General features: G+C 32.8%; 7 protein-coding genes across 8 annotated transcripts; 3 read left to right on the top strand and 4 right to left on the bottom strand.

Annotated features, from left to right (window-relative positions):
- Positions 1-1,348: 1,348 nt before the first annotated feature.
- Positions 1,349-7,381, bottom strand: LOC139089191 (uncharacterized). Its single transcript, XM_070638656.1, has 12 exons — positions 7,334-7,381; positions 6,912-7,267; positions 6,608-6,738; positions 6,004-6,510; positions 5,718-5,822; positions 5,407-5,642; positions 5,173-5,338; positions 5,028-5,106; positions 4,854-4,971; positions 3,760-3,935; positions 3,176-3,625; positions 1,349-2,875 (listed from the first exon to the last, which is right to left on the bottom strand). The coding sequence occupies exons 2-12, from the start codon at positions 7,237-7,239 to the stop codon at positions 1,470-1,472; spliced, it is 3,702 nt and encodes a 1,233-aa protein (XP_070494757.1). The 5' UTR covers positions 7,240-7,267; positions 7,334-7,381; the 3' UTR covers positions 1,349-1,469.
- Positions 7,382-10,797: 3,416 nt separating this feature from the next.
- LOC139089222 (uncharacterized) lies at positions 10,798-13,350 on the bottom strand. The gene is made up of 3 exons (XM_070638694.1): positions 13,123-13,350; positions 12,018-12,226; positions 10,798-11,611 (listed from the first exon to the last, which is right to left on the bottom strand). The coding sequence occupies exons 2-3, from the start codon at positions 12,224-12,226 to the stop codon at positions 10,837-10,839; spliced, it is 984 nt and encodes a 327-aa protein (XP_070494795.1). The 5' UTR covers positions 13,123-13,350; the 3' UTR covers positions 10,798-10,836.
- Positions 13,351-15,182: 1,832 nt separating this feature from the next.
- Positions 15,183-16,251, top strand: RpS19a (Ribosomal protein S19a). Its single transcript, XM_070638648.1, has 2 exons — positions 15,183-15,264; positions 15,667-16,251. Exon 2 carries the CDS (start codon positions 15,680-15,682, stop codon positions 16,148-16,150), a length of 471 nt encoding a protein of 156 aa, XP_070494749.1. The 5' UTR covers positions 15,183-15,264; positions 15,667-15,679; the 3' UTR covers positions 16,151-16,251.
- Positions 16,252-17,405: 1,154 nt separating this feature from the next.
- Positions 17,406-19,290, bottom strand: LOC139089213 (uncharacterized). Of its 2 annotated transcripts, XR_011544277.1 has the most exons (4): positions 18,938-19,290; positions 18,081-18,880; positions 17,834-17,952; positions 17,406-17,758 (listed from the first exon to the last, which is right to left on the bottom strand). XR_011544277.1 is itself a non-coding variant. In XM_070638682.1 (2 exons), exons 1-2 carry the CDS (start codon positions 19,176-19,178, stop codon positions 18,174-18,176), a joined length of 948 nt encoding a protein of 315 aa, XP_070494783.1. In that variant the 5' UTR covers positions 19,179-19,290; the 3' UTR covers positions 17,985-18,173. The 2 variants fall into 2 exon arrangements, 1 of the variants encoding a protein (XP_070494783.1); XM_070638682.1 differs by lacking the exons at positions 17,406-17,758; positions 17,834-17,952 and having other exon boundaries at positions 17,985-18,880.
- Positions 19,291-19,523: 233 nt separating this feature from the next.
- RpL14 (ribosomal protein L14) lies at positions 19,524-20,777 on the top strand. The gene is made up of 3 exons (XM_070638644.1): positions 19,524-19,570; positions 19,916-20,017; positions 20,209-20,777. The coding sequence occupies exons 1-3, from the start codon at positions 19,568-19,570 to the stop codon at positions 20,641-20,643; spliced, it is 540 nt and encodes a 179-aa protein (XP_070494745.1). The 5' UTR covers positions 19,524-19,567; the 3' UTR covers positions 20,644-20,777.
- A 376-nt stretch (positions 20,778-21,153) lies between these two features.
- On the top strand, positions 21,154-23,229 carry dib (Cytochrome P450 302a1, mitochondrial). Its single transcript, XM_070638619.1, has 5 exons — positions 21,154-21,339; positions 21,409-21,649; positions 21,791-22,583; positions 22,642-22,848; positions 22,918-23,229. Exons 1-5 carry the CDS (start codon positions 21,198-21,200, stop codon positions 23,029-23,031), a joined length of 1,497 nt encoding a protein of 498 aa, XP_070494720.1. The 5' UTR covers positions 21,154-21,197; the 3' UTR covers positions 23,032-23,229.
- On the bottom strand, positions 23,155-24,452 carry LOC139089170 (uncharacterized). The gene is made up of 2 exons (XM_070638622.1): positions 24,288-24,452; positions 23,155-24,231 (listed from the first exon to the last, which is right to left on the bottom strand). Exons 1-2 carry the CDS (start codon positions 24,380-24,382, stop codon positions 23,313-23,315), a joined length of 1,014 nt encoding a protein of 337 aa, XP_070494723.1. The 5' UTR covers positions 24,383-24,452; the 3' UTR covers positions 23,155-23,312.
- Positions 24,453-24,658: the final 206 nt, after the last annotated feature.

Raw genomic sequence — 24,658 nt, 5'->3', positions numbered from 1 at the left:
CATTTCAAAAAGTGTGATTCCTGATGCATTTTATGTCCATATAAATTTTTTAATCCTTAAGCTGAGATTTAAATTAAATCCAAAAAATTTAAGCCGGATTTATTTTAATCCTTGAGAATTCGAATCGCAATTCAACATTAATCCTGAAGGATTGATGCTGAGAATCAGTAATTGACTTGTTTATCATTGCATTCCTAGTGAGCATTTCTCGATTAATCATTTAAATGCAGACAGCACATGAACTCTGCATCCACCCATGCAAAAACAAAATCACATTCAAGAGCATCTCCTTCACAAAGAAGTAAGCACTTATCTCAGTAAAATGCGCTCATAATGAGATCCATTAAACAGGAAAAGAAGAAGAAATTAAATGAAATCCACAAAGTTAGATGGATACCAAAAAGGAATAAAAAAAAAATAAGTAAAACTTGGATGGATAGGCAGAAATAGGGGTGAATGAACCCATTCAATATTCGCAAAGAGCAAGAGCATTTGATTATTCTTATTCAGAATAGAACAAGTTTGAGATTTAGCCCGCACGTTTCAGCAGCGAAAAAAAAAATCATAATAATACAAAAAAAAGAAAGAAAATAAGTCGCGAAGAACACGGAGATGAAATGAAAAAATATAATATTTTCGTTTATTTCTCAACGCTTGGGCGAAAAAAATACGCAAAACGCGACGATGATGGAAACAGCAAGAAACTGAAACCATAGCAACGGTCAAATTTCATTTTTTTTTTTTCATCATCATCACCCGACATTATAATACTCCTATATATACATTTTTTTTTCCTCTTGTCCCATTTGCACATCGCATGGAAGTAGCGCGTCTGCAAATAAATACACAAAATCTCTCCCTCGTGCCTGTACTATACTTTTTGTGTTTTCTTCCTCTTCATTCTTCGTATTATTTTTTTTTTCTCGAGTAAGCTTTGAGTTACATTTTATGCTCACAATCATTCACTGAAAAAAAAGGAAACCGGCGCGAGAGACAGTCATTAACGTTGAAGTAGAGAGAGAATCGACTTAATACGAGAGAGTGACTATATGCCGAATATGTGGATGTAGGGGATGAGAATAATATGTACACTTCTATTTGTTGCTTGAATTCTCAAAAAAATTTTATTCGTCATTTCCTCTTAATGTGGTTATTTCTGATTTCTCATCATATATAGCGATAAACTTTTTGGTTCAATTCTGTCTAAATATTTATGTGAACTCTATGGCTTACTAAAATGTCTTAATCACTAAAAACTTTATTATATCTAATATAACTTTTGCACTGTTATTTGCGGTGACGATGAGTGACTAGATAACGAATTTGTTGGCGTTTCGTCAAAAAGGCTTGGACTACTTATGACAATTTCAGCTATCAATGGCTTCGCGAGTACATCTTGAATTTCTATATCCTCATCATTATTATTGCTGCTTGAATTGTTCAAGTTCGACTCATAACTAGAAAATAATTTATTTTTTGCCTCGAATATTAGTGACTGCCTTGGGAGGCTGTTTTTGCACGTTATCAGATTTTCGTCCAACTCCAGTTGCTTCCCCCATAGTGTTTCGGCTCGCTTTTTGTTCAATTCCGACTTTTGAGTTCCTTGCAGTTCCAGCTCGCTTTGGTGAGGACGGTACCATTTGCTTCGTTGCCGGGGTACTTGGTCCTTTGAGTGTGTTTTGTGTTGTGGGCGCTGTGGTGATTGGTGGACTAAGTGGGATTGTTGCTTTTGGCTGTGGTGGCTTTTCGAATTGTTCTGGTGATATGTTGTCTCGAGATTGCTGCCTTGGCGGATAAGCTTTTGTATTTCCGTCGTCTTTTTCGATAGATTGCTGTCGCTGCTGTACGACTTTATTTTCAAATTCCTCTCTTGGTGGAGATTCCCGTTTTGGTGGTGATAATCGTCTTGGAGTTTCTGGTTCGACATATGCTGTTCTTGGTAGCTGATATTCAAGTTCCGGTGACTGTCTTCGTGATTCTGAATATCTTGTTGGCTGTTCATAGTATTCATTTTCGGGGGATTGACGTCGAGATGATTGCTGATAGACAATCTCTTTCTCGGGTGACTGTCGTCGAGATTCTGACTCGTAGACAGGCTGTGGTTGTTCATATTGTTGTTGGGATTGATAGACTGGCTCATATTGCTGCTGTTGCTGCTGCTCATAGACTGTTGGAGTTGTTGTTTCATATCCTGTCGTTGGAACTGTGGAGTATCCTGTTGTTGGGACTGTCGAGTATCCTGTCGTTGGAACTGTTGAGTATCCTGTTGTTGTAGGAGTGTAGTCATATTCTTGTTGTGGTCGGTAATAGGACTGATCGGTGTAAATGGGCTCTTGGTAGGTTTGTTGTGGCAATTGATATGAAGAGGTGTAAACAGGACTTCTTTGTTCAGCCATTTGTTGAATATTTTCTGACTGTTGTTCATATTCATCGTTCTTGAATGTGACACTTGGTTTTCGGACTTCGACGGGCTCTGGCTCCATATAAGATTCGTTGATTCGTGTGGTAATGATGGGATCAGGTTGCCTTTGTTGCTGTTGATAATCTGTAAGTGATCTTTGCGAGTCATTTCTTGAGAGACTTCTTTGTGGTTGTCGATATTCTTCGGGTTCTTCTGAAAATCTTTGTTGTGATGAGGCTCTTGAAATTGGCCTTGATGATGGCCGAGAATTTGATCTTGATCCAGACCTAGAGCCGGATCTTGAGGGCGGTCTTGAGTCTCTACGTTTTTCATAATCGTATTGTCCATAGTCGATTGATTGCTGTTGTTGTTGATAGGTTTCCACTGCATTTGTAGGTGGGACGAAACTGTCAATTGCTCTCTGACCTCTATTCCATTCGCCAGAATCTGTTCGTTGGAAGTTGCTGTTGCTGACTAAACATGTAACATGTTATGATAGAAAAATGATTATATTACTCAATTGTGCATTTTTTTTTTAGTTTTCTATCAAAAGAGGAAGAGATAGAATTTGAAAAGAACAACAATTGTTTAGTCTGTTATGGATGTGCATAAAAGTCAATGATGTGATGAATTAATGGATGATATAGTGATGTAAGGATGATGATGAAATACATTAGTATTTTTATGTCAAACAAATATTGAATTTTTAATTAAAAAAATATCTCGAATTATGAAATGAAATGGCGCAATCACTGAATGTTTCTTGAATGTTACCTGATGCTGGCTGTGGCTCGACATATGAAATTGAACTGGGCTGAATAGTTTCATTATAATAATTCGGTTGAATATCATCATCATTTACAGTTCTAATGGAATTTGATCGTATTATTGATCTTGTGGGAGTCACATTATTATCATTATGTGAAGTAGATAAGCTCGTTGGTGGTTCATAGGAAGAATTATTTGAAATTGAATAATTGGTAACAATATTATTAGTATTTGCATTAATATCATCAACTACTGTGTATTGTGATTTCTCAGGTTGAATAGAAGCACTTAAATTAACATCATAATTTTGAGGTGAAGAATGAATTGAAGAAGAAATTGGTTCAGTTTCATTAACATAAGCTTCATTCATAGCATTATTGTTAGCAATAATTGTTGAAGCGGAATTAATGCGATTTGTTAAAAATTCAACATTCGTATGAAGATTATTTATATCCTCTCTAAACGACATTATTGACGATTTTATAAAAAAGCACCAAAAAAAAGATACAGGAGATAGGATAAGAGAGATAGATGAAAAAGAGAGAAAGGAAGAAAAAACAGAGATTCACACAATTAGATTGTTTTAACACTCTCTACTACCTTATAATCATTATTAAGATTATTAATATTTGCTGTTGTTGAGCTTGAATTGGAACTTATGGAATTACACAATCGATCCAGTGACTTTTCTTTGTAGCAATTCCATAAACCTTTCAGACGTTCCATCAACTCTTGATTTGTCTGTCTCAGTGCTTGCTTTTCTGCCCTAAAATAATTTGCAGTTTTAAAAAATATAAAAATTTAATGCGGAACTGAAAATAATTCTTTTAAGCAGCTAAAATATTGTTTGGAAGCTTCAACTACTAAATCGTGCATCATTCACATACTAACTAGTTCTTCATTCGCCAAAAGCTTTATATCCAATATTTTAATAATCTTCAGTTCCATCAAAATAAATGTTTAATCTACTTAAACATAAATTGAGGAACATTTTGAATGCGCGTAATTTCTTCTTGAACTCTTAATTGATGGTGCTGGATAATTTGTTGAATATTTGCATTTTTTCTGAACTCGATCACATTCAGTTGCTAATTGTGTAGCCTTAATTAAAGCACGTCTTGCATAATCAGCACAAAGTGTCGTTCCACCAACATGAAAGTGATCAAATTCTTCCGGAGATTTTCCCTCAATTTTGCGAATCTTTGCGTTCTTCACAATGTTTCCTAAACTGTAGTCGTGCATCTCATTACACAAATTTTCGCCTTCTTCATCTTGGAATCTCACGTGCTTCTTGCAATTTCTTGAGATTAATTTATATTTATTTATTGTGTTTTGTGTATGATGTATTGATGAACATAAGCACAATGATGATATTGAGTCGAAAGAGACAGAGAAAGAAAATCTTATTTTACAAATAAAGCCTTGCAGACTTCTTTTTTTTCAATCGAATTTGAATCAAATTAAATAATACAATAGTGCCATATTTATAATGGGATTTCTTTTAAATCCATTCAAAAATAATGTAAAGCTACCAAAAAAATTCACACGGTTATTGCCAGCTAAAACAAAAATGTGCAGTCGAGCAAACAAAGCTTCCAGAAGCAAATATCACACACAAAAAAACATATTTAATGTTATGCATAGAAATAGACATCTTAATATGAAGAATAAAGAATTGATTTACTTATGCTTTGATGTTGTGTCCTCTAGCTTTTGTGTCAAATTTTTACACTGATCGGTCAATTTTTCCATTAATTGTCTTTGTTCTGAAATCATGCTCTCAAGCTCTTGAACTGTATTTGCTGTTGGATATGAGAATAAAATGAATGAAGGTTTAAGAAATATATCCATAACTTACTATGCTTTTCTTCCATTTCAGTAATTACAGTTTTGACATCCTTCGGACGATGATCCTTGTCAATATTTCCAAGAGCAATCTGAAATTGAAAAGTATCGACAAAATATTGTAAAGTTATTACCGCAAATCATGCAATCATGTTTACCTCCTTCTCCAAGTTCGATATTTGATCGCACAATCGCAAATTTTCACGACGTGAATGTAACAAATCAGCATCTGCTCTATCGATACGCTGACGAAGGGAACTATTTTCAGCATTCAAACGAGATATTTCCGTTTTACCTTGACGTTCGGTTCTTTCAATTTGCATTCTAATTAGATGTATGAAATCAAAATTATTAGCCATCGGTCATAATAAATTAGCAACATTCTAAATTACCTCAATGATGTAATTTCTTGTTCCAATGATTGCTTCTCGGAATTAATCTGGGCCATATCAGAGAGATGAGCTGTAGTTTTTAACTTGATTTCTGACTTTAATTCATCAATTGTATTGTTCTTTGAAGCAATTTCACGTTTTGTATCCGACTCAAGACGTTTCATACGTTCCAATTCCAACTGCAATTTTGATGATTGTTCCCATTGTGACGTTAAATCCCCACCGAGTTGATCAACCTTAATATTTTTTTGAATAAATAGATTTAATTAGTGAGGATTTAAAAAGTGAAATGCGAAAAAAATACTGAATACCTGATAATTGAATCTACGTTCGGCATTCGATCGTTCTTCAGCAATTCGCTTTGCGGTTTCGTGTTGTAATTCTCTTATACGTTCATGCTGACGTTCCAATTCATCCTAAAGTGAATGAATGTACACATTTATTGAATGAAATTTAACAATGAAAAAAAAGTGAAAAGAAAAAAATGTTTATCGATTAGGGCCAAAATATAGGTCTAGTAATTATGTCTGAATGTTATTATCATTCATTCTCTTTTCATAGGCAACAAATAAATAAAGAAGAATCGTTCATATCAACCTTCAATCTTCTAATTTCAATGTCAGCTTGCGTTTTTTCAAAGCTTGCTTGCTCGACTAAATCGCGATTGCGCTGCGATTTCGTAAATACTTGGACATCGAGTTCTTTTAGCTCCGTGACTTGTTTTTGGAGTTTCTTAACTGATTCTTCAAGTGCATTTTTGTCTCGTTGTAAATTTTCTATTTGTTTCTTGTAAGCCTCAGTGCATGCATTGTCGGAGAGTGAGTCACCGCCTCCAATTGCCCGTTTGCGCTTTAATTCAGCATTTTCGTCAGAGATTTTCTTATAATCAATGCTACATTGAGTTAACTGCGCCTCCAATTCACTAATGCGTGACTCAAATAGAATATTCGGTCCTGATATTGCCGTAAATTTTGACGGTTTGGACATATATGATGACTTAAAAGACTCATCAAGTTCTGACGGCTCATATTTCGCATGTTCACTTAATGTTTCATTTTCGTTAATCACGTCTTTAACCTTTGTCATAAGAGAGTTTAATTCATCCTGTGTGGGTGAAAAAAGATTCAGTTTGTGTGTTTTGTTATGTTCCTGTCTTAATTGTTGTGGTGCAATTATATTGATTATTTTAATTTATACTTACACGACAAAAATTTGATTCCTTTTCAAGCTGTTCAATGTAATTTTCTTGTTTCTCGATGAAACTTAATAACTCGTTTGGAGCTTGAACACTTGACGCTGGCATTAATGCATCCGATGAAGAATAATTTGCCACTATAAATAAATTAAATGTGATGTTGAAGGAATAATTAGACAGAGTTGATTCTGAAGTAAGAATGAGTTGTAAATTTGTTGGGCTAAGGCCACTTCAATCAAAGTCAGTTCTACATAACTTTTTCGCCCCTTTAATAATTCCCACAACAAAATTTATGGTCTATTGAACTCACATGGAACTTGTAAACTATTTGATGTTTTTCTGTGTGCGTATGAAGCATTTGATAGGGTTGAGTATGGCTTATAAGGAAAATACTTTGAAACTTCCTTAATTGCTGGTCTCTCAATAATTGTATTCTCAGTATTTGTATCTGTTTCATCATCAGTAACTGACTTGAATATTGACGATGTCGACGAGAATTTCGCTGGAGTTGTATAATTATCAGCGAGCATGAATTTCAATCGAGTAATTGCATCACGATAATGATGATCTGGGAAATCAAAACTTTTCTTCTTCATCATCATTGAACTCCCACTTGCCATCATAGGCTGTTGACTCATTGCATTCGGTGAGCGATTTAATTTATTCCTGAAATTCAATGAATTTTAAAATTATTTATTATGTAATAATTATTTATGAAACTTTTGGATTCACTTTTTTTTCAATCGATTTTCTTTAATTATTGTTTTCAAATATTTTATTATCTTTACATTTCCCCATTATATGGCAGCATCTTTAAACTCTTTTATATTAATTCAACTAACTTATCACAAGAAAATTTATTGTTTTTTAAGACTAATCGACTGCACACAACATGCTTGACTGAAAAACGCACACCATTTGTAAATAAACAAATTCTACGTCCAACGGTCGCTTAGCTACCCAAAAATACCCTACTATTTAGTCACACGGGGGTAAAGTAGAACAAAACAAAAATAAAGCAGATATAAACAAAAAGCATATACTGACAATTTGGTTTAAAATAGAGGAAATTCTTCGTGTCGTTGCGTGACACTGAAAGTTTCGTATTTTCTTGAATTTCTGAATGAAAAAATGATGATAATCTATGTCGCGAGCCTCTTTTAGAATTTCATTTTCGTTTCATATTCGCGCATTTAATGCATTTCGTGTTTAGTTTCGTTTCTTTTAATACATGCCGATGTACAATTTCAGTAATCAATTACGACATAATTTATGGGTGAGAAAATTATGGAAGAATATGCGATTTAATTTTATTGAAATCGAAAACTATTTATGTAGGTTACGAGGATATTAAAGATCATAAGTTTAATAGACTTTTGACGATATACGATTGACTGCTTCTATTTATGATTATTATTATTGGAATATTGCAGATAAATTTGTGAGCTTTATAGCATTAATAATTTAATACGCAAGTTAAACATAGTTCTCATGATCTCACGTATGTCTAAATAGTTTCATTCAACTCTTTTTTTATGCTGTTCATTTCATATGCTTCTTATTTCATTTTTCATTCTCAATTTTCTGCAATGTGATCATGTCGAAATCAATTTTCAAGATAATTTTCTCATCAACATTAATTGATATCTGCATTTTTAGCATAAAATGAATTGCTTTGAATTCAGTATGTCCATTGAGTTCAATGAGAGTCTATTGAGCAAGTTCAGTTGTTTAAATGGCAAAATTGACAAAATTTCTTGAACTAAAAACCGTTAAAACTCGTCAAAATTTGAATTGTGACAATCTAGAAAAACCGTTAAATTTTAACGAAACTATTTTCTCAAAAAAATTGAAAATTTCATCTCATTTCAGTTCAAATTATCGAAAGAATTTTTAAATTTGATAAATTCGTTAAACATCGTTGACATTTTTCCTTGTATTTTAGCAAGCTTAATCCTCAAAGGTTGTCAAAAATATGCGCATAAGTCATTTACATCAAGTTCTTCCTACTAATTCCCATCATTATCTACTTTTTCCATTTTAAATAAAGTTTCATTTGAAAAGTTTTTTTATTGATTAAATAATTTGCCCAATGTCTATATTTTGTGTGCTTCAATTCATTTCCCATAAAAACATCAAATGAGGCATTGCAGCCGAGGAAGAAAAAGAAAAGAGTAAAGAAATTCTGAATGAATAAACAAAAACTTTCTTCGGTTATCGTGAAAACTTGTCATTTTTCTTGAACCGCTCGTAAACTATTTTTTTTATTTATTTTTATGTCTATAGATTTTCCTTCCTGATGGGGGAGGCACACAAAAATAGGTAAAGGCTTTCACTTGAGTAATCAATATGCAAGTTTTTTTTTCTATCCACAGTACTTAAGGAATTCAATCACGACATTTCATTTATCAGTCATTCGAAATATGACAAAATTCAATAACTTGCAAGACTTCTGTGCCACACCCAAGAAATTTTCCAAATGACTATTTGCTCATTTTATGTCCATTAGTAGAAATTAATTAGACATGCCTCAATTTCATTCGTCTGCCTTTATTACTGTGTCCACTAATAACACTGTCACGATCTGATTCTTGTTCTTTCTTAAACTTGTTAAGCTGTTGCAACTGTTTTTGTGTTAAATATCCCATATATCCTTGTTGTCCTTGATGCTTCATTGGCGATTTTAACGGCGATAATCCTTGAATGTTCTTCATTATTCCAAATGTTGCTGTCTTATTCCAAATTATCCAGTTAATGTCATCACTTTTTTAAAAATTTTCACTGTTCTTCCTTTTTCACTGCACAAAAATTCACGACAAACAGAAACTACTCAGCTAGAGTGGAGCTGCTTTTATAGGAAAAATTTCTAAGCATGTCTTTGAACTTGTTACAATGTATCGGTGTTTTACCTTATCAGACGTGGAAAATTACCAAGCAACAATCAAAAATTCTATTTGATGTTAGAGTTCTGAAACTGATTTTTAACAATGTAATAGTAAGGAACAGTCATGTACAGTAATTTCCTTGAAAAAATCCCCCAACAATGAACTTCACATACAAAATCGACATATTTATGAGGACAACAAGCATATATGTGGGAAAGGATTACATTACGATCAAGTTAAAGACGCGTGTTAAAACCTTGACGGTTAAACAACAAAAAAGTTTTTTCACCAACAAATTAGCTCGCGTGCTTAACATCAATTTGCTGTATATCCACAAAGAAATTTCTTTCGTTTACCCCTTTTTATCATGTCTTAAATGTGACTTTGCATCAGAACATATGTGGATTATATTTTTTTATGGCTCACATAAGTACATAATGTTGAGATCAATTGTGCATAAATCATAAAAAAACTATGTTTACATATTAACTCCTTCGATTCTTGTTCCTTAGCCACAAATAAGCAGGTTATTGAATGAACATTCGATTTATCATTGACAGAATTATATTTTGGTGCTCATGCATGAAAGAAGCTTTTGGTACGATGAAAGAAATCATAAATCAGAACTTGATTTTGCAAAATTATTGTTTTATGTCCTTTGATACAAATCGATTATTTATTCAAGTACATCCAGGTACTTGTTCACTATCTCATGTCATGTTTATGTCAATTTTAAGTATCGTCTTAGGAATTATGTGAATCATAATTTTAGGTTCCTTTGTTTTTTTTCTGGATGTTTTAGAAATTTTCAAAATTTATAAGATTTCTGTGAGTTTTTGAGCTTACTCTAAATTGTTGATGTTAAATTGAGCTTGCTTAAGACTTACCATTGGTTTATGAATGGCCTGTCCACCGGATAGCTTCCATTTTAGAATAATTAATTTTTTTACCACTTCACATTTTAAAAGGATAAGAAAACTTTTAAAACCTAGGATTAAAGTTAATCTGGTTTAAGTAAATCCTGCGATTAAAAATTCAAAAGTTTTCAAAACAAAGGAACAAAATTCACAATATCAGCTATTTGAGCAAGATCAATGCAATGAACAGCCAATAAAAGATGATGTAGTAACATCACTTACCTACTTAACTTGATTCTTCATTCAGAAAATATAATACTTCCTTTTGAACTTCGCGGTTTTAGTTGTTTCATCCGTTAAGCATGAACAATCAATTTCCATATCGAGTGACGACGTTTGTTAAAGCACAAAAGCAACCTGATTTCTTTTACAAATATCTTTTATTGTCAAAATAAAAATTGATTCAATTCTTACAATTTATGAATGAAAAATCTCAATAGTATGAATTTGGAATGGATGTAGTTGAAGGATAAGATTTGCGGATTGTTGGTGCACGAATGTGATTGTAGTCTGAATTTAGGTATGGCGTTGGTGTCACTGTGTATCTAACTTTACTATTGATTGGCTTTGTATGTTGTGGATAATAATCATTTTGCTGAATAGGAGCTTGATCTGAATAATGTTTAATTGGTTCTGTTGGAATTTGAGGCTGCGTATCATCTTCATATGTCACGTCCGCATGATATCCTGTCTCATCAGCAACATATTTTGTTGTTTGAATTCGTCCATCAGGCAATCGAACTTTATAACTTCCTCGAACTGATCCATTTTCTTGCTTTTGTGTATGGGAAAAGTCATCGCCTGAATGTCGATCTTTTACAGCATATGCAAATTTGTAATGCTTTTTCTCAATATTACTTGGTAATGTCACATGTCTATCAGCTTCGTCAACTCTTGGCCGTTCATTGTCAATTCTATTTAAGTAATGCTGAGGCAACGCAGGCGAATAAGTCGGCTGCTGAAATTCATTATTTTGGACACGGCGTGCATGATTTGTTAATGCTGCCAAAATTCGGGGCACTTCATATTGATCAGTAGTCACGATCCGCATTTTCTTTGGACGTCTGCTGTTTGATATTTTTTGATATTGTGGTGACTGGAGTGCTTGATGATTAACGATATGTGATACGACTTTTCTATGTTGGTCTTGTTGCCGTTCTTGTTGAGCGTAAAGTTCCGGGCTATCTGGAAATCTTACGGGTCCAGTGCTACATGAGAAATGATATAAGATTTAGTTATTTTGAAATCCAGTGGTTGGGAGTGGCTTTTGTTTATGCTCGAATTTGAAAAACCAACACAAATAAAATTATGAAATTTTTCTATTTAATGGTCAGCATAAACTTATCTAAATGATTTATTGTTTGTGACTTATGTTACATATGTCAATTAATCACATCCAGTACTTTAAATTAGCCTATTTTTCATGAAAATTCCTAAATATTTTCATCAAAAAGAATTGTATGCTTGTGTTAGTGTAGAATTAAAATTTCATCCGTTAAAATGTGCATCCATCACCTCTGACATAAGATATTATTTAACATCCCATGTGATGAATAATTTATGAATTTCACTGACCATTTCCATTCCTCATTTGTAATGATAATTAAAACTTACTTTCGAAACTGTTGAGCAAGATTATAAAGCTTTTGATCTAATCCAATATCATCGTGATCAGCAACAGCAATTAAAAATCTTTTAGATTCTTCCTGGTATGGATGAGGATTAAAATGTCTTGGCTGTAATAGCATAGATGGAATTGGATTCTCTTTTGCATGAATGGAGATTATTGCGAAAAATTGAAGTATTAGCGATCGCATGATCATCTGGAAATGAGAGCATTAACATTCAATTAATTATTTTTTATAGCTACCTAAACATTTTCCCACAATTCATAAAAACATTATGCTGCTTATGTTTCATAGCCACCAAAAAAAGGTAGTTTTTGCATAATGTGCATAAATGTGACACATGTACGGTGGCATATAAAGGAAAATAGACCTTTATGTTGCAATAAAGTTGTTGTACATGCCAGAGAACATTAAATCGACTTGTTCATGAATAGGAAAACTAAATTCTTTGTTAATTGCTCTGACTCATTTCTTTTACACCTAGTTCTTGCCACTAATGCTTTACATGCTGTGAAACTGTTTAATAGTCTTTAAATACACAAAAAAATGATTTTCGGGTGGGTCCATTAATTATAATTTCTGTAATTTGTTGAAAAATGATATGTTTCTGTCTGTGGCTATGCTTTTTTCGGGATAGCGTCTTTGTCTTTCAATTTGAACTAGATTTGGATTCACGATGAATTGTTTGTTCCGCATTTTTGAGCAGACTTCTTTGGGGAAAAGTCTTTATTATTATTTTGTGTGGTATAGTAATTTATGGCACTCTATTATCATTTAGAAATGAGTTAAGCTATAGACATCACAGCAACTTGACAAAAACTTCGTTCAATTTTCAAAAATTCATACTAAATTTCTTTCGTTAAAAAATTCAAATATTTTTTGACCGTTAAAATTTAATTCTAGAAATTTCGATTCAATTCCAATATTTCCTAAGTCTAACAAATAATAGACATTTAATAGCAAACAACACTTCACTCAAGAATGCTTTCACTCATTAAAATCTCACTTTGCAGATTCTCAGATACTTTTACATCAAGCCACACAAAAGATTTAATTAATCATAACAAATAATGGATTTTCACTTTTCAGACCTTTCTATTTCGATTGAATTCTTCCGATTGAAGTGCACTGTTAATGATTCTCGCGAATTATTATTATTTTTTAGTCTTTAACTAACGATTTATTGCTCGTCCGTCTTGCTTCGAATACAAACTACGAATGTCTGTTTGAGCTAAGCATTGTGCATCAAGTACTATGTTGTTGTTATTTTTTCTACTTTTCATAACAATACTAAGAGCAAGACAGCAGCCAAGTCTTTATTTCTCTCTATTCGTATTGTTATGAATGGAACGCAACGAGCATAGAGAATAAATAATTTTATAGCTTCAACGTGTGGTTAACACTTTGTGCAACAAACATGTGTGAATTAATGCAGAGCGTGCTGCAAGAAGTCGGTGTTAATCTAAGAAAAAAACTTTAATTGTGTTCAATTATTCTGACTAGCCCTGACCATCGGAACTAAACTAGATGTTGCTAGGTCAAAAGTTATTACATAAAGCTCATGAGAATATGGGAATTTAAAGCAATAGTAAACAACTTTATGTGAAAGAAATTGTTCAATAGTTTGGAAATCCTTGAGAGCAGCGATATGTATCAAAAGAAGTGTTTAATCGATTTTTCATAACATGATCGCTTATTTTTATTCATCAATCATAAGTCATAGGTCGTATCTCGCATTCATTTTAAAAGATTGTCATCGTTTCTATTGAAAGCTAAAGAGCTTAATAACAAAAAGCATGAAAAACTGTACATTTAATTAATACAAATCTTTTGTGAATAGATCCATACAAGTGTCACTAAATTGTTGTTTCTTCTCTTCGCTTTTGAGACTATTACTTACAATAGAAAGAGATGGAAAACAATTAATAAAGCAGAATTTCACGAAAAAAAAATCAATCTTTTTTTGAAGATTAAATGGGTTACTATGATCACATCGCATCATATTACGACCTTAAAATTTTAAAATTCCAACGGTGTTTTAAAATTCAAAAAGTCAAATGTCATTTAAAATCGTTCAGTAAATCGCTCACTTCATTTCAGTTCAGTTCTTCGTTGAAAAAATTCAAAATTCAAAATGCCGTTAAATTCAGAAATGATCCTTAAGCTCAAAAAATGTTAGGGGCCGTTCACTTATTACGTTCGCTTTTTAGGGGGGGGGGGGTCTAGGATTTTGTAACAGCCTCAACCAAAAAATTTTTTTTGTAACGACATTTTGTAACGAGGGGGGAGGGGGGTCTAGAAATTCGTTTTTTTGCGTAACGTAATAAGTGAACGGCCCCTTAGGTAATTTCTTAAATTTATCAATCTTAAACCAATTTACTCATTCTTGGCTGCAAACAATGACTCGGCAACATTTTTGTTTGTTTTCTTATTTCGTATCGTTATTGGTTTAAGCTTTTTTTTCTCATTGATGACAAAAAGATTTGTATCTCGTTTTAACACAAAAAAGATAAAAAAAATTATTTCGGTCAGAGTCAAAAGGCCGTGCAAAAGTACTTAAAAAATTAAATTAAGCCAAACATATTTTGCAATAAATAAAAAAAAACAAACAAATTTTATTGCAACTTTTTATGCCGTTGTTAATTAGCACATTTCTTATAGTTGCAGTTAGAGACATTGCTGTAAGAGACAATTAGATGTCATACATCGTCTTGAATAATTCAAATCGATTTGAACTTGACAATTGCATCAAAGTGACACATTTTAATTGCACAATTTTAATGCATTTTTCAATTACATTTCGTTCAATTTCTGCATATGAGAAAATTTCCTTAAGCATTCAAAAAGAGGTTTTTGTTGAGAAGAAATATGAAACAATTGTCTGAAATTAGTTCATATGAATTTTTATTAACTAATTCACATTATTAAGCCACATATTCATATTTTTTTATTTAAATGCTTTTGAATTTTTATGATTCAACCGCATTTCGATATTTTTTCTCATTCGAGATCAGCTAAATTGTGGTTATTTTGCCAGCAATCAGCTGTTTCTTCTTAATCATTTCACAATTTGATTGTGATGCCATGTGACACGATCAACATACCGTTTTTTTGAATAACGGGTAAATTATTTTTGAATTTTTTAAGAACCCTTCAATAGTCGCTTCAACCTGGTGAATTCGCTCTTGTATCCCCCTTTTTCTTTCAACTTTTCACAAATAAAACGTGTAAAAGTAATTATTTAATTAAAATAGTGCTTAAACATCCCAAAATGCACTAGAAAATGGACAGGATTAATTACTGATTGTGCAAATATCTCGATAAATCAAAGTTTCATGGATAAAGTCTGTGGTTGGACATAAAAATTGACTAAAAGTGGCGACCAAAAAATTGTTTTGTATAATTTATGAAATTTATATCTGTGGATTAATTTAACAGATAGGAGATGAATTGGTTGAATGTAAATCAATAATTAATTGCATTTAACTTGATCCACGACAATCCGCTCACGAAGCATAAAATATATTATGACAAATTAATGAAACTTTGAAATTATCGAGGTTATGTTTTAGGATGTTTATAGTCACGAAACGATTCCAATAAATATTAATTAAACTATTTCCTTGCAATTTTAGGTGATCAATAGCCATGCCTGGTTTAACAGTTAAAGATGTCGATCAAGACAAAATTGTCCAAGGAGTCGCATTGTTCCTCAAGAAATCTGGTAAACTGAAGGTTCCAGACAATATGGATGTCGTCAAGACCTCAAAAGCAAAGGAATTAAGTCCAACAAATGCTGATTGGTTCTATGTTAGATGTGCAAGTATTTTAAGACGTATGTATCATCGTGGAGCTATCGGTGTTGGTGGAGTTAAGAAAATCTACGGAACAAGACAACGCGATGGTGTATGTCCTTCACATTGGTGCCGTGCTGACGGAGCTGTTGCTCGTCGTGCACTTCAAGCACTCGAACACATCAAGTTAGTCGAGAAACATGCTGATGGCGGTCGCAAATTGACAGCTCAAGGACAACGTGATTTAGACAGAATTGCAACACAAATTGTCGCATCAAACCGATCAGCCGCCAAGAAGGAAATCCTTCAAATCGGAGACGAATAAATGATCTTTTATTCCTTCATAAACATCCGAAGATTATTTTACATTCTACTATGTAAGCAAGAAGTTATTGTGGAATAAAAAAAATGAAAATCCAAAAAAAAGTTGTTCATGTAAGTTAATTTATGTAAGATTCTTTTCCCCTTCATTGTGAGCTTTCTAAGTCCAAATTGCTGCTAATTCCCAAGAGTGTTGACCGTCATTTTTCAAAAATTCAAACATTTTTTCAAATTCTTGAAAACCGTTAACTTTTAAAAAAAAATTATTACGGTTATTTTTTCCATTAAGATAATTTCTGTAATTCATGAAAAGATTTCTTTGTCGATTCCTTGAAATTTAAAAAGATTCACAAAATATACAGGTAAATAATAACAATGGTAAAATTTAAGGACTAGGAAAAAGTACCTGAAAAAATCATACAAAAGTCTCAGAAATTTTCATTATCATTCAGTATCTTCTGAGTAGTTACAGTAAATATCGTGATTATAAAGTTTTAAGGAACAAGACAACATGGAAAACGAATTAATTGATCCATTAATATATTTCCCAAAAGAAATAAATGAGAGAATTTTATCAAATTTGACATATTGGGATTTAATGAGGGCAACATTAGTTAGCACATCATGGAACGACTTAATAGGACATTCACCATACTTGATGAGAAAAATTAAGGTAAAAACATCTTGTGAATCGGAATGGAATTCTGAAAGACGACTATTAACTGCGATCACGAATAGTACGAGATGTTACGACACAATAAAAATTGAAAGATGTTCAAAATGTATGGAATTAATTTACGATCTACTGAAATTACGTCCATGGAAGAAGATAATCATCAGAAACACAAGCTTTGGCAAATCAGAACAGTTAATAACGTTCTTTTCAATAATACAAGAAAATGTCGAATCCTTGAGTATTAACGGTCTCTATGGCAAATTTTGGTGTAAGAATTATCAAAATAGAGGCTTTACATTTCCTAATTTGAAGAAATTTGTACCAAAGAATATAGAGCCTTCCTTATATCCTCAAATCTTTTCTAATATTCGGAACTTGACAGAATTTCACCTTGAATCAGATGAGGATTCCGCGGTGAGCGTCAGTGCCATTCAGAATTTACTCTTTAATAATGACAAATTGGAGGTTCTAAAAGTTTCTGGCAAAATATTTTATCAAATTTTACATGAGGACATATCCACAAGAATTAATTTTAAGCTTAAAAAATTTAATCTTTATTGTGACTTTTATTTAGCTGGTTATTTAGACGAGAAGTACTATGCAAATGTCATTGCATTACTTCAAACGCAATCAGATAGCTTAGAGAATGTCGATTTTAGGGACTGGTATGGTCCAAATGTCCTCAAAGCACTTTACGCATTGAGAAAGGTCAAGATTTTATCAGTCAATGTTAGATTTTTTGCTGGGATTAATTACCATAGCAGCTACGTAAACTTAATCCTGCCTATAAATACATCGATCACCGAATTGATTATTGATGTTCCTAATTTTAATGTCCTTAGAGTAGTCATCAATGGTGCACCAAATGTAACTTCATTGTATATGGATGAAATGAATTTTGCCGCTATGGTTTTTATAGATCGAAAGTATCCAAACCTTAAAAAATTAAATATTCTCACGCTTAAAGTCAAAACCATTCCTTATCGTGATATATTCAAGAATTTAGATTACTTGAGTGTTGTTGATATTGAAGACTGCTTGAGGACAAACATCGAGGAAAAAGTATATGATGATTTAAGTGTGTTTGAGAAGATGCTGTTGGATAACATAATTGAGGATGATCTTTCATTCTAAAAAATATATGACACAACTAGTCATTGATTTATTAAGGCTTTTATATCAAAAATTTTATATGCTTTAATTAATTTTTAATAAAAAATAAATTTGAAAAATACTAAAATTCTGCGTCAATGCTTACTTATCTCTTAAATAGGTAATTTTAAATGTTTTTATTTTAAATGTTCATATAGTCTTGTACTCAATATTATCACGTAAAGTAAGTTGATTAGAATTAATCTGACTCTTCTTCTGAGTCATTAGGTTCCTCATTTTCATCTGTGTCATCTGGTTCCACATTTTCATCATTAATTCCTTTAAATTCTTTTAAGTACGCTTTTTCCAATTTCTCGATATATTGCATTATTGACCACCATCCGCCACTTGGAAATACATTTATTTCTTCCTTACATGCTTCTAATGAATCCATATTATTATCATCTTCCAATAATGAAACGACTTCGTTACAAAATACAACAGATATGTAAGATCCTGGATCTAATTCATCGTTTCCTTTTGGGATCCATAAAATTTTAATATTACTGTCAGATCCTCTCTTATTTTTGATTATTTCTTCTAGCTTGTATGTTGGTTCTTTTGGTTTTTGCGTATTATTATTTGATGGCGTCTTTGTGGACCTAAAGTAATCCGTTATGGACTTTTGTCCTTTACTTTTAGCTGCAATTTTTCTCTTTTTTTCTTTAACACAGAAGGATACGTCAGCTTTTCTCTTCAATCGCTCCATATGATGTTGGTCTTGACTTAAAATAATGACACTATTTGACGGAATAGCTTCGGGATCGCTAATAAGTTTCTCAAATGCCATAATGAAGTCATCAATTTTCTCGTCTTTGGATTCATCGGAATAAGCTCTGCTTACAAGTCCGAAATCAGCTTGAGTGAATCCGCTGAGTAATGAGGCACTGTGAATTACTTTTACACCTGTGGATATCACTTGTTAGATTTGGTTTATAGACATTATATGAAATTAAGTCTTACCGGGTTGATGAGTACTTTTGCATAAATTTTTTAATCCCATTGATAGGAAATTCTTCATTTTATAGGGAGTATGCATTCTTACTTCTTCGTCCATCCTATTTTCCAAACTATGCATTTTCTTTTTGTATATTTCTCGATTTCCCGGAAGATAAAGCACTTCAAAGATGAAGTAAAGTTTAAAGTCTTTATCCACATAGTTCTTTTTACTCTCGATATATTTTAATATCTCGTCTTGATGCATCTTTGAAAATGTGATGCAAATCACTGATTCTAGACCATGTATTTAATTATTTTTTAGGATTAATTTTGTGCAACAAAATTATTGTGAAAATAAACAAAACATTTTGCGCCACAAAAACCCTACAAATGCATGAAAATTCGAATTTCATTTTACCGTTATTGAGAATTTTTACGATTTATCGACAAATCTTGCACATTATTATTCAAAAATATCCTGGATCTGATTATTTATATAGCTTATACTTGTTTCTATCATTTTTAGTTAGTTGATCAAGATCCAATGAGAAAATCTCATTTGATATTCAGCATTAAAAATTTTCTAAAGCATTTGTAAAGCCGACTTTACAGAGTGCGTTCAGTAATTTCTTCCTTTTCTGAACGAACCTTAAAATGGTATGGACAGTAATTTTTTAAAATAAATTAATTAGAGTGATTTGCGAGGATATTAAATGTGAAAGGATAATTTAAACATCTTAATAACTACTGGAATAATGTAATTCAACTAAATTTGTTAAAGGAACTGCTCGAAACTTCATGAAAATTGCAAAAAATATTTTCACGAGGAGAAAAAAATTATTTCACATGTTTTTCATTAAAATTAACAAAGTTTGCTGTGAAATTATTAATAAGAGCAACTTTATCACGCAAGTCACTCAAAGTTCCTGTCAAATAAGGCAGAAACTAGGCATTTAAGTTTGATGAATTTGTTTACTAAAAAGTTTGGTTATATTTTTTTAGGGTTTTACAAGATTCGTTGAAACTGGACGCATCGCCCGAATTTCTCGTGGCCGCTATAAGGGCAAATTAGTTGCTATTGTCGATGTGATCGATCAAAACAGAGTGAGTATTAAATATCCAGAAAAAATGTTGTAAATTGACTCAATCATGATGAACCTTTATAGTAAGAGCCGTCTGATACACACATGCAGACAAAAACTATTAATTATTTATTACACTGAGACAATTTATTTACATCATTACACATTCTTATGAATAAGCATGGATACTAATATGATATTTACTTATTACAGGTTCTCATCGATGGACCATTAACTCGTGTTCCCCGTCAACAATATCCAGTCAGTCATTTGCATCTGACGAAATTTGTTGTCAAATTTCCATTCACAGCACCAACACGTATTGTGAAAAAAGCACTTGAAGACTTCAAATTTAAGGAAAAATGGAGCCAAACACTCTGGGCAGAACGTGCAAAGGCAAAGAGATTGCGGTCAAATCTTACAGACTTCGAACGCTTCAAGATCCGCTCAGTTAAGCGATCAAAGAACCGTATGATTGCCCCAGTCTTTGATAAGCTTAAGAAACAAGCATCAAAGAGTGGTATGCTCTTTGGAAAGCCCGTCAAAGGAACTAAACCATTGCCAGCAAAGAAACCTAAAGTAGAAGGTGCAGTAAAGAAGAAGGCACCAAAAAAGAAGGTCGGAGCTAAGAAGCCAGCAAAGAAGTAAATCTGTTTCAAGAATTAAAGTGACTTTATCCATCAATCCGGTCATTGAATGTGTAATTGTGAACATCCAATTGAATTAAGTAAATAAAATCACAATTTGTTTATTCCTTAAAAAGAATAAATTTTATGCTATAATTATTCATTATTTATTACTATACTTGCGTATTTTATTAGCTTTAAGGTTTTCAAGATTATATGTTGAACTAGAAACTTATGAATACGTTTACGTAAAAATACGTGCGTAAAATTTCAAATTTATTTTGATCGTTATTTTTTTAAATATTCTTTGGCAGTTATTTTTGAGCTGTTCTCAATTGAACTTTGTGTTGGTCTCGAATGCCCGCGTCTGAATATATTTATTATTGTTTTCAGCTCAAAAGATCTCCTATTTCGATTGTCGAGCATTTTCAGCTGATTTGTAAATTTTAAAATTCTTGATATTTTTTTATACATTCAATAAGGAACGAAGATAAAGAAAAAGAAGAGAGAGAATAAAGAAAGAAATATTGGAATGCTCAGTTGTATGCCTAAGGTCGATAAAGCTAGACACGAGAAATGCTGAGAAGAATTAAAAATTTTACTCGAAAATTTCAGACAGAAATTTTAGTTAAAAATGACATCAAGTCTATGGACATGATGCCCGGTCCGAAAGGCTTTTTAGGATTAGGAAATGTTTTGAACTACACAAAGCCATTTGGTAATTATAGCAAGCTTTGCTTAGTGACGTTTCATTAATTAAAATATGTCGCATTATCAAAATTTGCAGGAAAATATACTTGGCATGATTTGCATAAATCAGGAATGGATTACTACAGGATGTATGGGCCAATAGTTTGTGAACGAATGGTTCCCGGATTTTCTATAGTTTGGCTTTATGATCCAAATGATATTGCACAAATCTTTAATGACGGAATTGGAAATTTTCCTTGCCGGCGAAGTCATTTGGCACTGCAAAAATATAGACAGGATCGGCCAGAAACTTACAGAAGTGGTGGCATTTTACCTACGTGAGTATTGCGATCATGAATACAATTTGGTTCCTTAGATTTATTTAATTCACAATTTAAATCCATCGGATTAAATTAATCCTACATGTACAGTCAAAACCTCACTTTGTAATCCATTCCAATTTATTCTAATATATTCAGCAACGGTCATGAGTGGTGGAAACTTCGATCTGAATTTCAAAAAGGTTTATCATCTCCACAAAACGTACGCAACTTATTACCACAGACTGATGATATGGTGAGGGAATTTATTAGCGTACTTCCGTCACGTTTTGACCACAACTGCACAATACGGGATTTTGTATCAGAAATTGAACGATTTAGTTTAGAGCTGACGTGCCTGATTGCATTCGATGAAAGAATGAACAGTTTTGCAGATGAGGAAAGAGATCCGAATTCTCGGACATCGAGATTAATTAAGGCTAGTGATGATTCAAATAATACTGTGCTTCCAACTGATCAAGGTCTTCAATTATGGCGATTCTTTGAAACGCGTACATACAAGAAGTTAAGATTGGCTCAAGAATACAAAGAGAAAATTGTCATTGAATTTATCCAGAAGAAGGCTTATCAAAAAGAAAGAGGCCATTCCTTACTTGATCAATATCTTAGTAATCCAAACATTAATGTGAAGGATATTGTTGGTATGAGTGCTGATCTTTTGCTTGGAGGCATCCATACTACCTCATTCTCTACATCCTTCGCTATGTATCACATTTCACGTAATGAGCGTGTCCAAAATTTATTACACGAAGAAGCAATGAGGGTACTTCCAACATTAGAGGACAAAGTTACTACTCAAGTAATGAACACAGAAATTCCATACACAAGAGCTGTTTTGAAAGAGACATTTAGGCTGAATCCAATTTCTATTGGAGTTGGAAGGATTTTGAATCACGATACCGTACTTGGTGGATATCTCGTACCTAAAAAAGTAAGTCAACAATTGAAGTTTATCAGAAGTAGCTGTAATTGAATTTTCTATCCAATAGACAACAGTCGTCACTCAAAACTTTGTAGCTTGCCGTCTGGAAGAGAATTTTCATGATCCACTCAAGTTCCTACCTGAAAGATGGCTGAAGATTAATCATCAGAAGTTGAACATTCATCCATACTTAGTTATTCCATTTGGTCACGGAATGCGATCTTGTATCGCAAGGAGATTGGCTGAACAGGCTATTTTGAACGTTATCTTACGAGTTAGTATTGTGTTGCTTACAAATAATGAACATCATAAGTTGAATAACCTCTAAAATATCTACTTCCAGATTTTCCGTGATTATAAGCTTGAATGGAAGGGATGTGAGGAGTTAGACATATCAACCAGGCTAATTAACAGACCCAAATCGGATGTGACTATAAAATTCATTAAACGGAATTGAAACTATTCTAAACAAGTACTTAACCTTCCTGACTTTATATGAAAAATATGAAGAAACATTTACTTTATGTAATTAATCAGCTACTAGCTTACTGTAAGTATGTTATGAAAACTTTAATTGTAAACTTAAAATATTTTTTATTCATTCATTTCCTACATGTACTTAAATGATATAATAAAGTGAAATCCTACAGTTAATTGTCCCCGATTACCAGTTACTTAATATTATTAATCAGTTCCTTTATCTCTGTCTCACTAATCTCGTAATTAAAATTTTTGGATTTAGTGTTGCTCGTTGAGCCAGTTTTTAAGGAATGGAAATTCAATTCTCTTGTTGAAGACAAGATTAATTTCTGGAACCTTAAACTTGCTCTTAAGGTGTTGCTTGAACTCTAATAATTTATCCAATTTTGATTTGTGGGTTGTTGTTGGAGGTTCTGTAAATGGGGGCAATGTTGAAGATTCTTCTGGAACTCCGTAAGTATTATGTGGCACAGGGACAATTGGTTCAATGTTTTCCTGACGAGGTGGTGGTGGAGGTAAAGTTGTAGATTCATGATGGAAGCCTGGAAGCCCATAAGTATCATATGGTACAGCTGGGACAATTGGTTCAATGTATTCCTGACGAAGTGGTGGTGGAGGTAAAGTTGTAGATTCATGATGGAAGTCTGGATGTCCATGAGTATCATGTGGTGCAGCTGGTTCAATGTATTCCTGATGTGGTGCAGCTGGTTCAATGTATTCCTGATGTGGTGCAGCTGGTTCAATGTATTCCTGATGTGGTGGTGGTGGAGGAGGTAAAGTTGTAGATTCATGATGGAAGTCTGGATGTCCATGAGTATCATGTGGTGCAGCTATTTCAATGTATTCCTGACGAGGTGGTGGTGGAGGTAAAGTTGTAGATTCATGGTGGAAGTTTGGAAGTCCGTTAGTATGATGTAATCCTGGAAGCCCATAAGTGTCATGTGGTGCAGCTGGTACAATTGGTTGAATGTTTTCCTGACGAGGTGGTGCTGGTGGAGTATATTCAGGAAGGAATTGAGTAGGTGGGATGTGATTATGATGGATAGGAGCTACAGGAAGTGGAATTGGAGATTCATATTTTTGTACAGGAAGATTTGGAAGAGAAGGAAGTGGAAAGTATTGGATTTTTGGAGGTGATGGAACGAAAACTGCTGGAATATCTTCTTCCGGACAATAGCTGCAAATAGATTTACAGAATCAGTAAAAGTTAATTAATTTATCAATCGACCTTACTGGGTAGTTGTTTCTTGACGAACAGCAGGTAAATGATGATTTGTGTAGTCATGTTGTTGATGCCAAGGTGCAGCCAATGTATGGCTCACAACCATAATACACAAGATGAATAACTTCTGAAATTTCACAAAATTAATACCTAAATTTTGATCAATTCTAATAAATGTTACCATTATTTCTTTGACTGTATGCTTACTATATCGAACAACTTACAAATGATAACAAATTGCAATCAGCATGTACTTTTTATAGTTTGAAATATTTTGGTGACATGATTGCAAATTGTAAGCTGCAGAACGGGAATTTTGCATTATACATAACTTCTCCTACCCAAATTCCATTTCTTTATGGTATTGACCCTTCATTGCTAA

The sequence above is a fragment of the Chironomus tepperi genome, unplaced genomic scaffold (genome assembly GCF_022539635.2).
Source record: "Chironomus tepperi strain 1889 unplaced genomic scaffold, CSIRO-AGI_Ctep_v1 contig_176, whole genome shotgun sequence".
NCBI lineage: Eukaryota > Metazoa > Arthropoda > Insecta > Diptera > Chironomidae > Chironomus > Chironomus tepperi.
Note: the sequence above shows the minus strand (reverse complement) of the source record. Positions and strands in the feature narration are given on the sequence as shown.

What these genes read in the sequence shown, in the direction of transcription:
- LOC139089191 (XM_070638656.1), bottom strand. Translation starts at nt 7,239, where the DNA reads ATGAGTCAACAGCCTATGATGGCAAGTGGGAGTTCAATGATGATGAAG. An exon ending in GACACAACATCAAAGCATAA is followed by an intron (nt 3,936 to 4,853) that starts GTAAATCAATTC and finishes AAATTATTTTAG; the next exon opens with GGCAGAAAAGCAAGCACTGA. An exon ending in TGATTATAAGGTAGTAGAGA is followed by an intron (nt 3,626 to 3,759) that starts GTGTTAAAACAA and finishes TGTCGTTTAGAG; the next exon opens with AGGATATAAATAATCTTCAT.
- LOC139089222 (XM_070638694.1), bottom strand. Translation starts at nt 12,226, where the DNA reads ATGATCATGCGATCGCTAATACTTCAATTTTTCGCAATAATCTCCATT. An exon ending in CTTGCTCAACAGTTTCGAAA is followed by an intron (nt 11,612 to 12,017) that starts GTAAGTTTTAAT and finishes TTTCTCATGTAG; the next exon opens with CACTGGACCCGTAAGATTTC.
- RpS19a (XM_070638648.1), top strand. Translation starts at nt 15,680, where the DNA reads ATGCCTGGTTTAACAGTTAAAGATGTCGATCAAGACAAAATTGTCCAA.
- LOC139089213 (XM_070638682.1), bottom strand. Translation starts at nt 19,178, where the DNA reads ATGCATCAAGACGAGATATTAAAATATATCGAGAGTAAAAAGAACTAT. An exon ending in CAAAAGTACTCATCAACCCG is followed by an intron (nt 18,881 to 18,937) that starts GTAAGACTTAAT and finishes TGATATCCACAG; the next exon opens with GTGTAAAAGTAATTCACAGT.
- RpL14 (XM_070638644.1), top strand. An exon ending in ATGTGATCGATCAAAACAGA is followed by an intron (nt 20,018 to 20,208) that starts GTGAGTATTAAA and finishes TACTTATTACAG; the next exon opens with GTTCTCATCGATGGACCATT.
- dib (XM_070638619.1), top strand. Translation starts at nt 21,198, where the DNA reads ATGCTGAGAAGAATTAAAAATTTTACTCGAAAATTTCAGACAGAAATT. An exon ending in AGTGGTGGCATTTTACCTAC is followed by an intron (nt 21,650 to 21,790) that starts GTGAGTATTGCG and finishes TAATATATTCAG; the next exon opens with CAACGGTCATGAGTGGTGGA. An exon ending in TTTTGAACGTTATCTTACGA is followed by an intron (nt 22,849 to 22,917) that starts GTTAGTATTGTG and finishes ATCTACTTCCAG; the next exon opens with ATTTTCCGTGATTATAAGCT.
- LOC139089170 (XM_070638622.1), bottom strand. Translation starts at nt 24,382, where the DNA reads ATGGTTGTGAGCCATACATTGGCTGCACCTTGGCATCAACAACATGAC. An exon ending in CGTCAAGAAACAACTACCCA is followed by an intron (nt 24,232 to 24,287) that starts GTAAGGTCGATT and finishes ATCTATTTGCAG; the next exon opens with CTATTGTCCGGAAGAAGATA.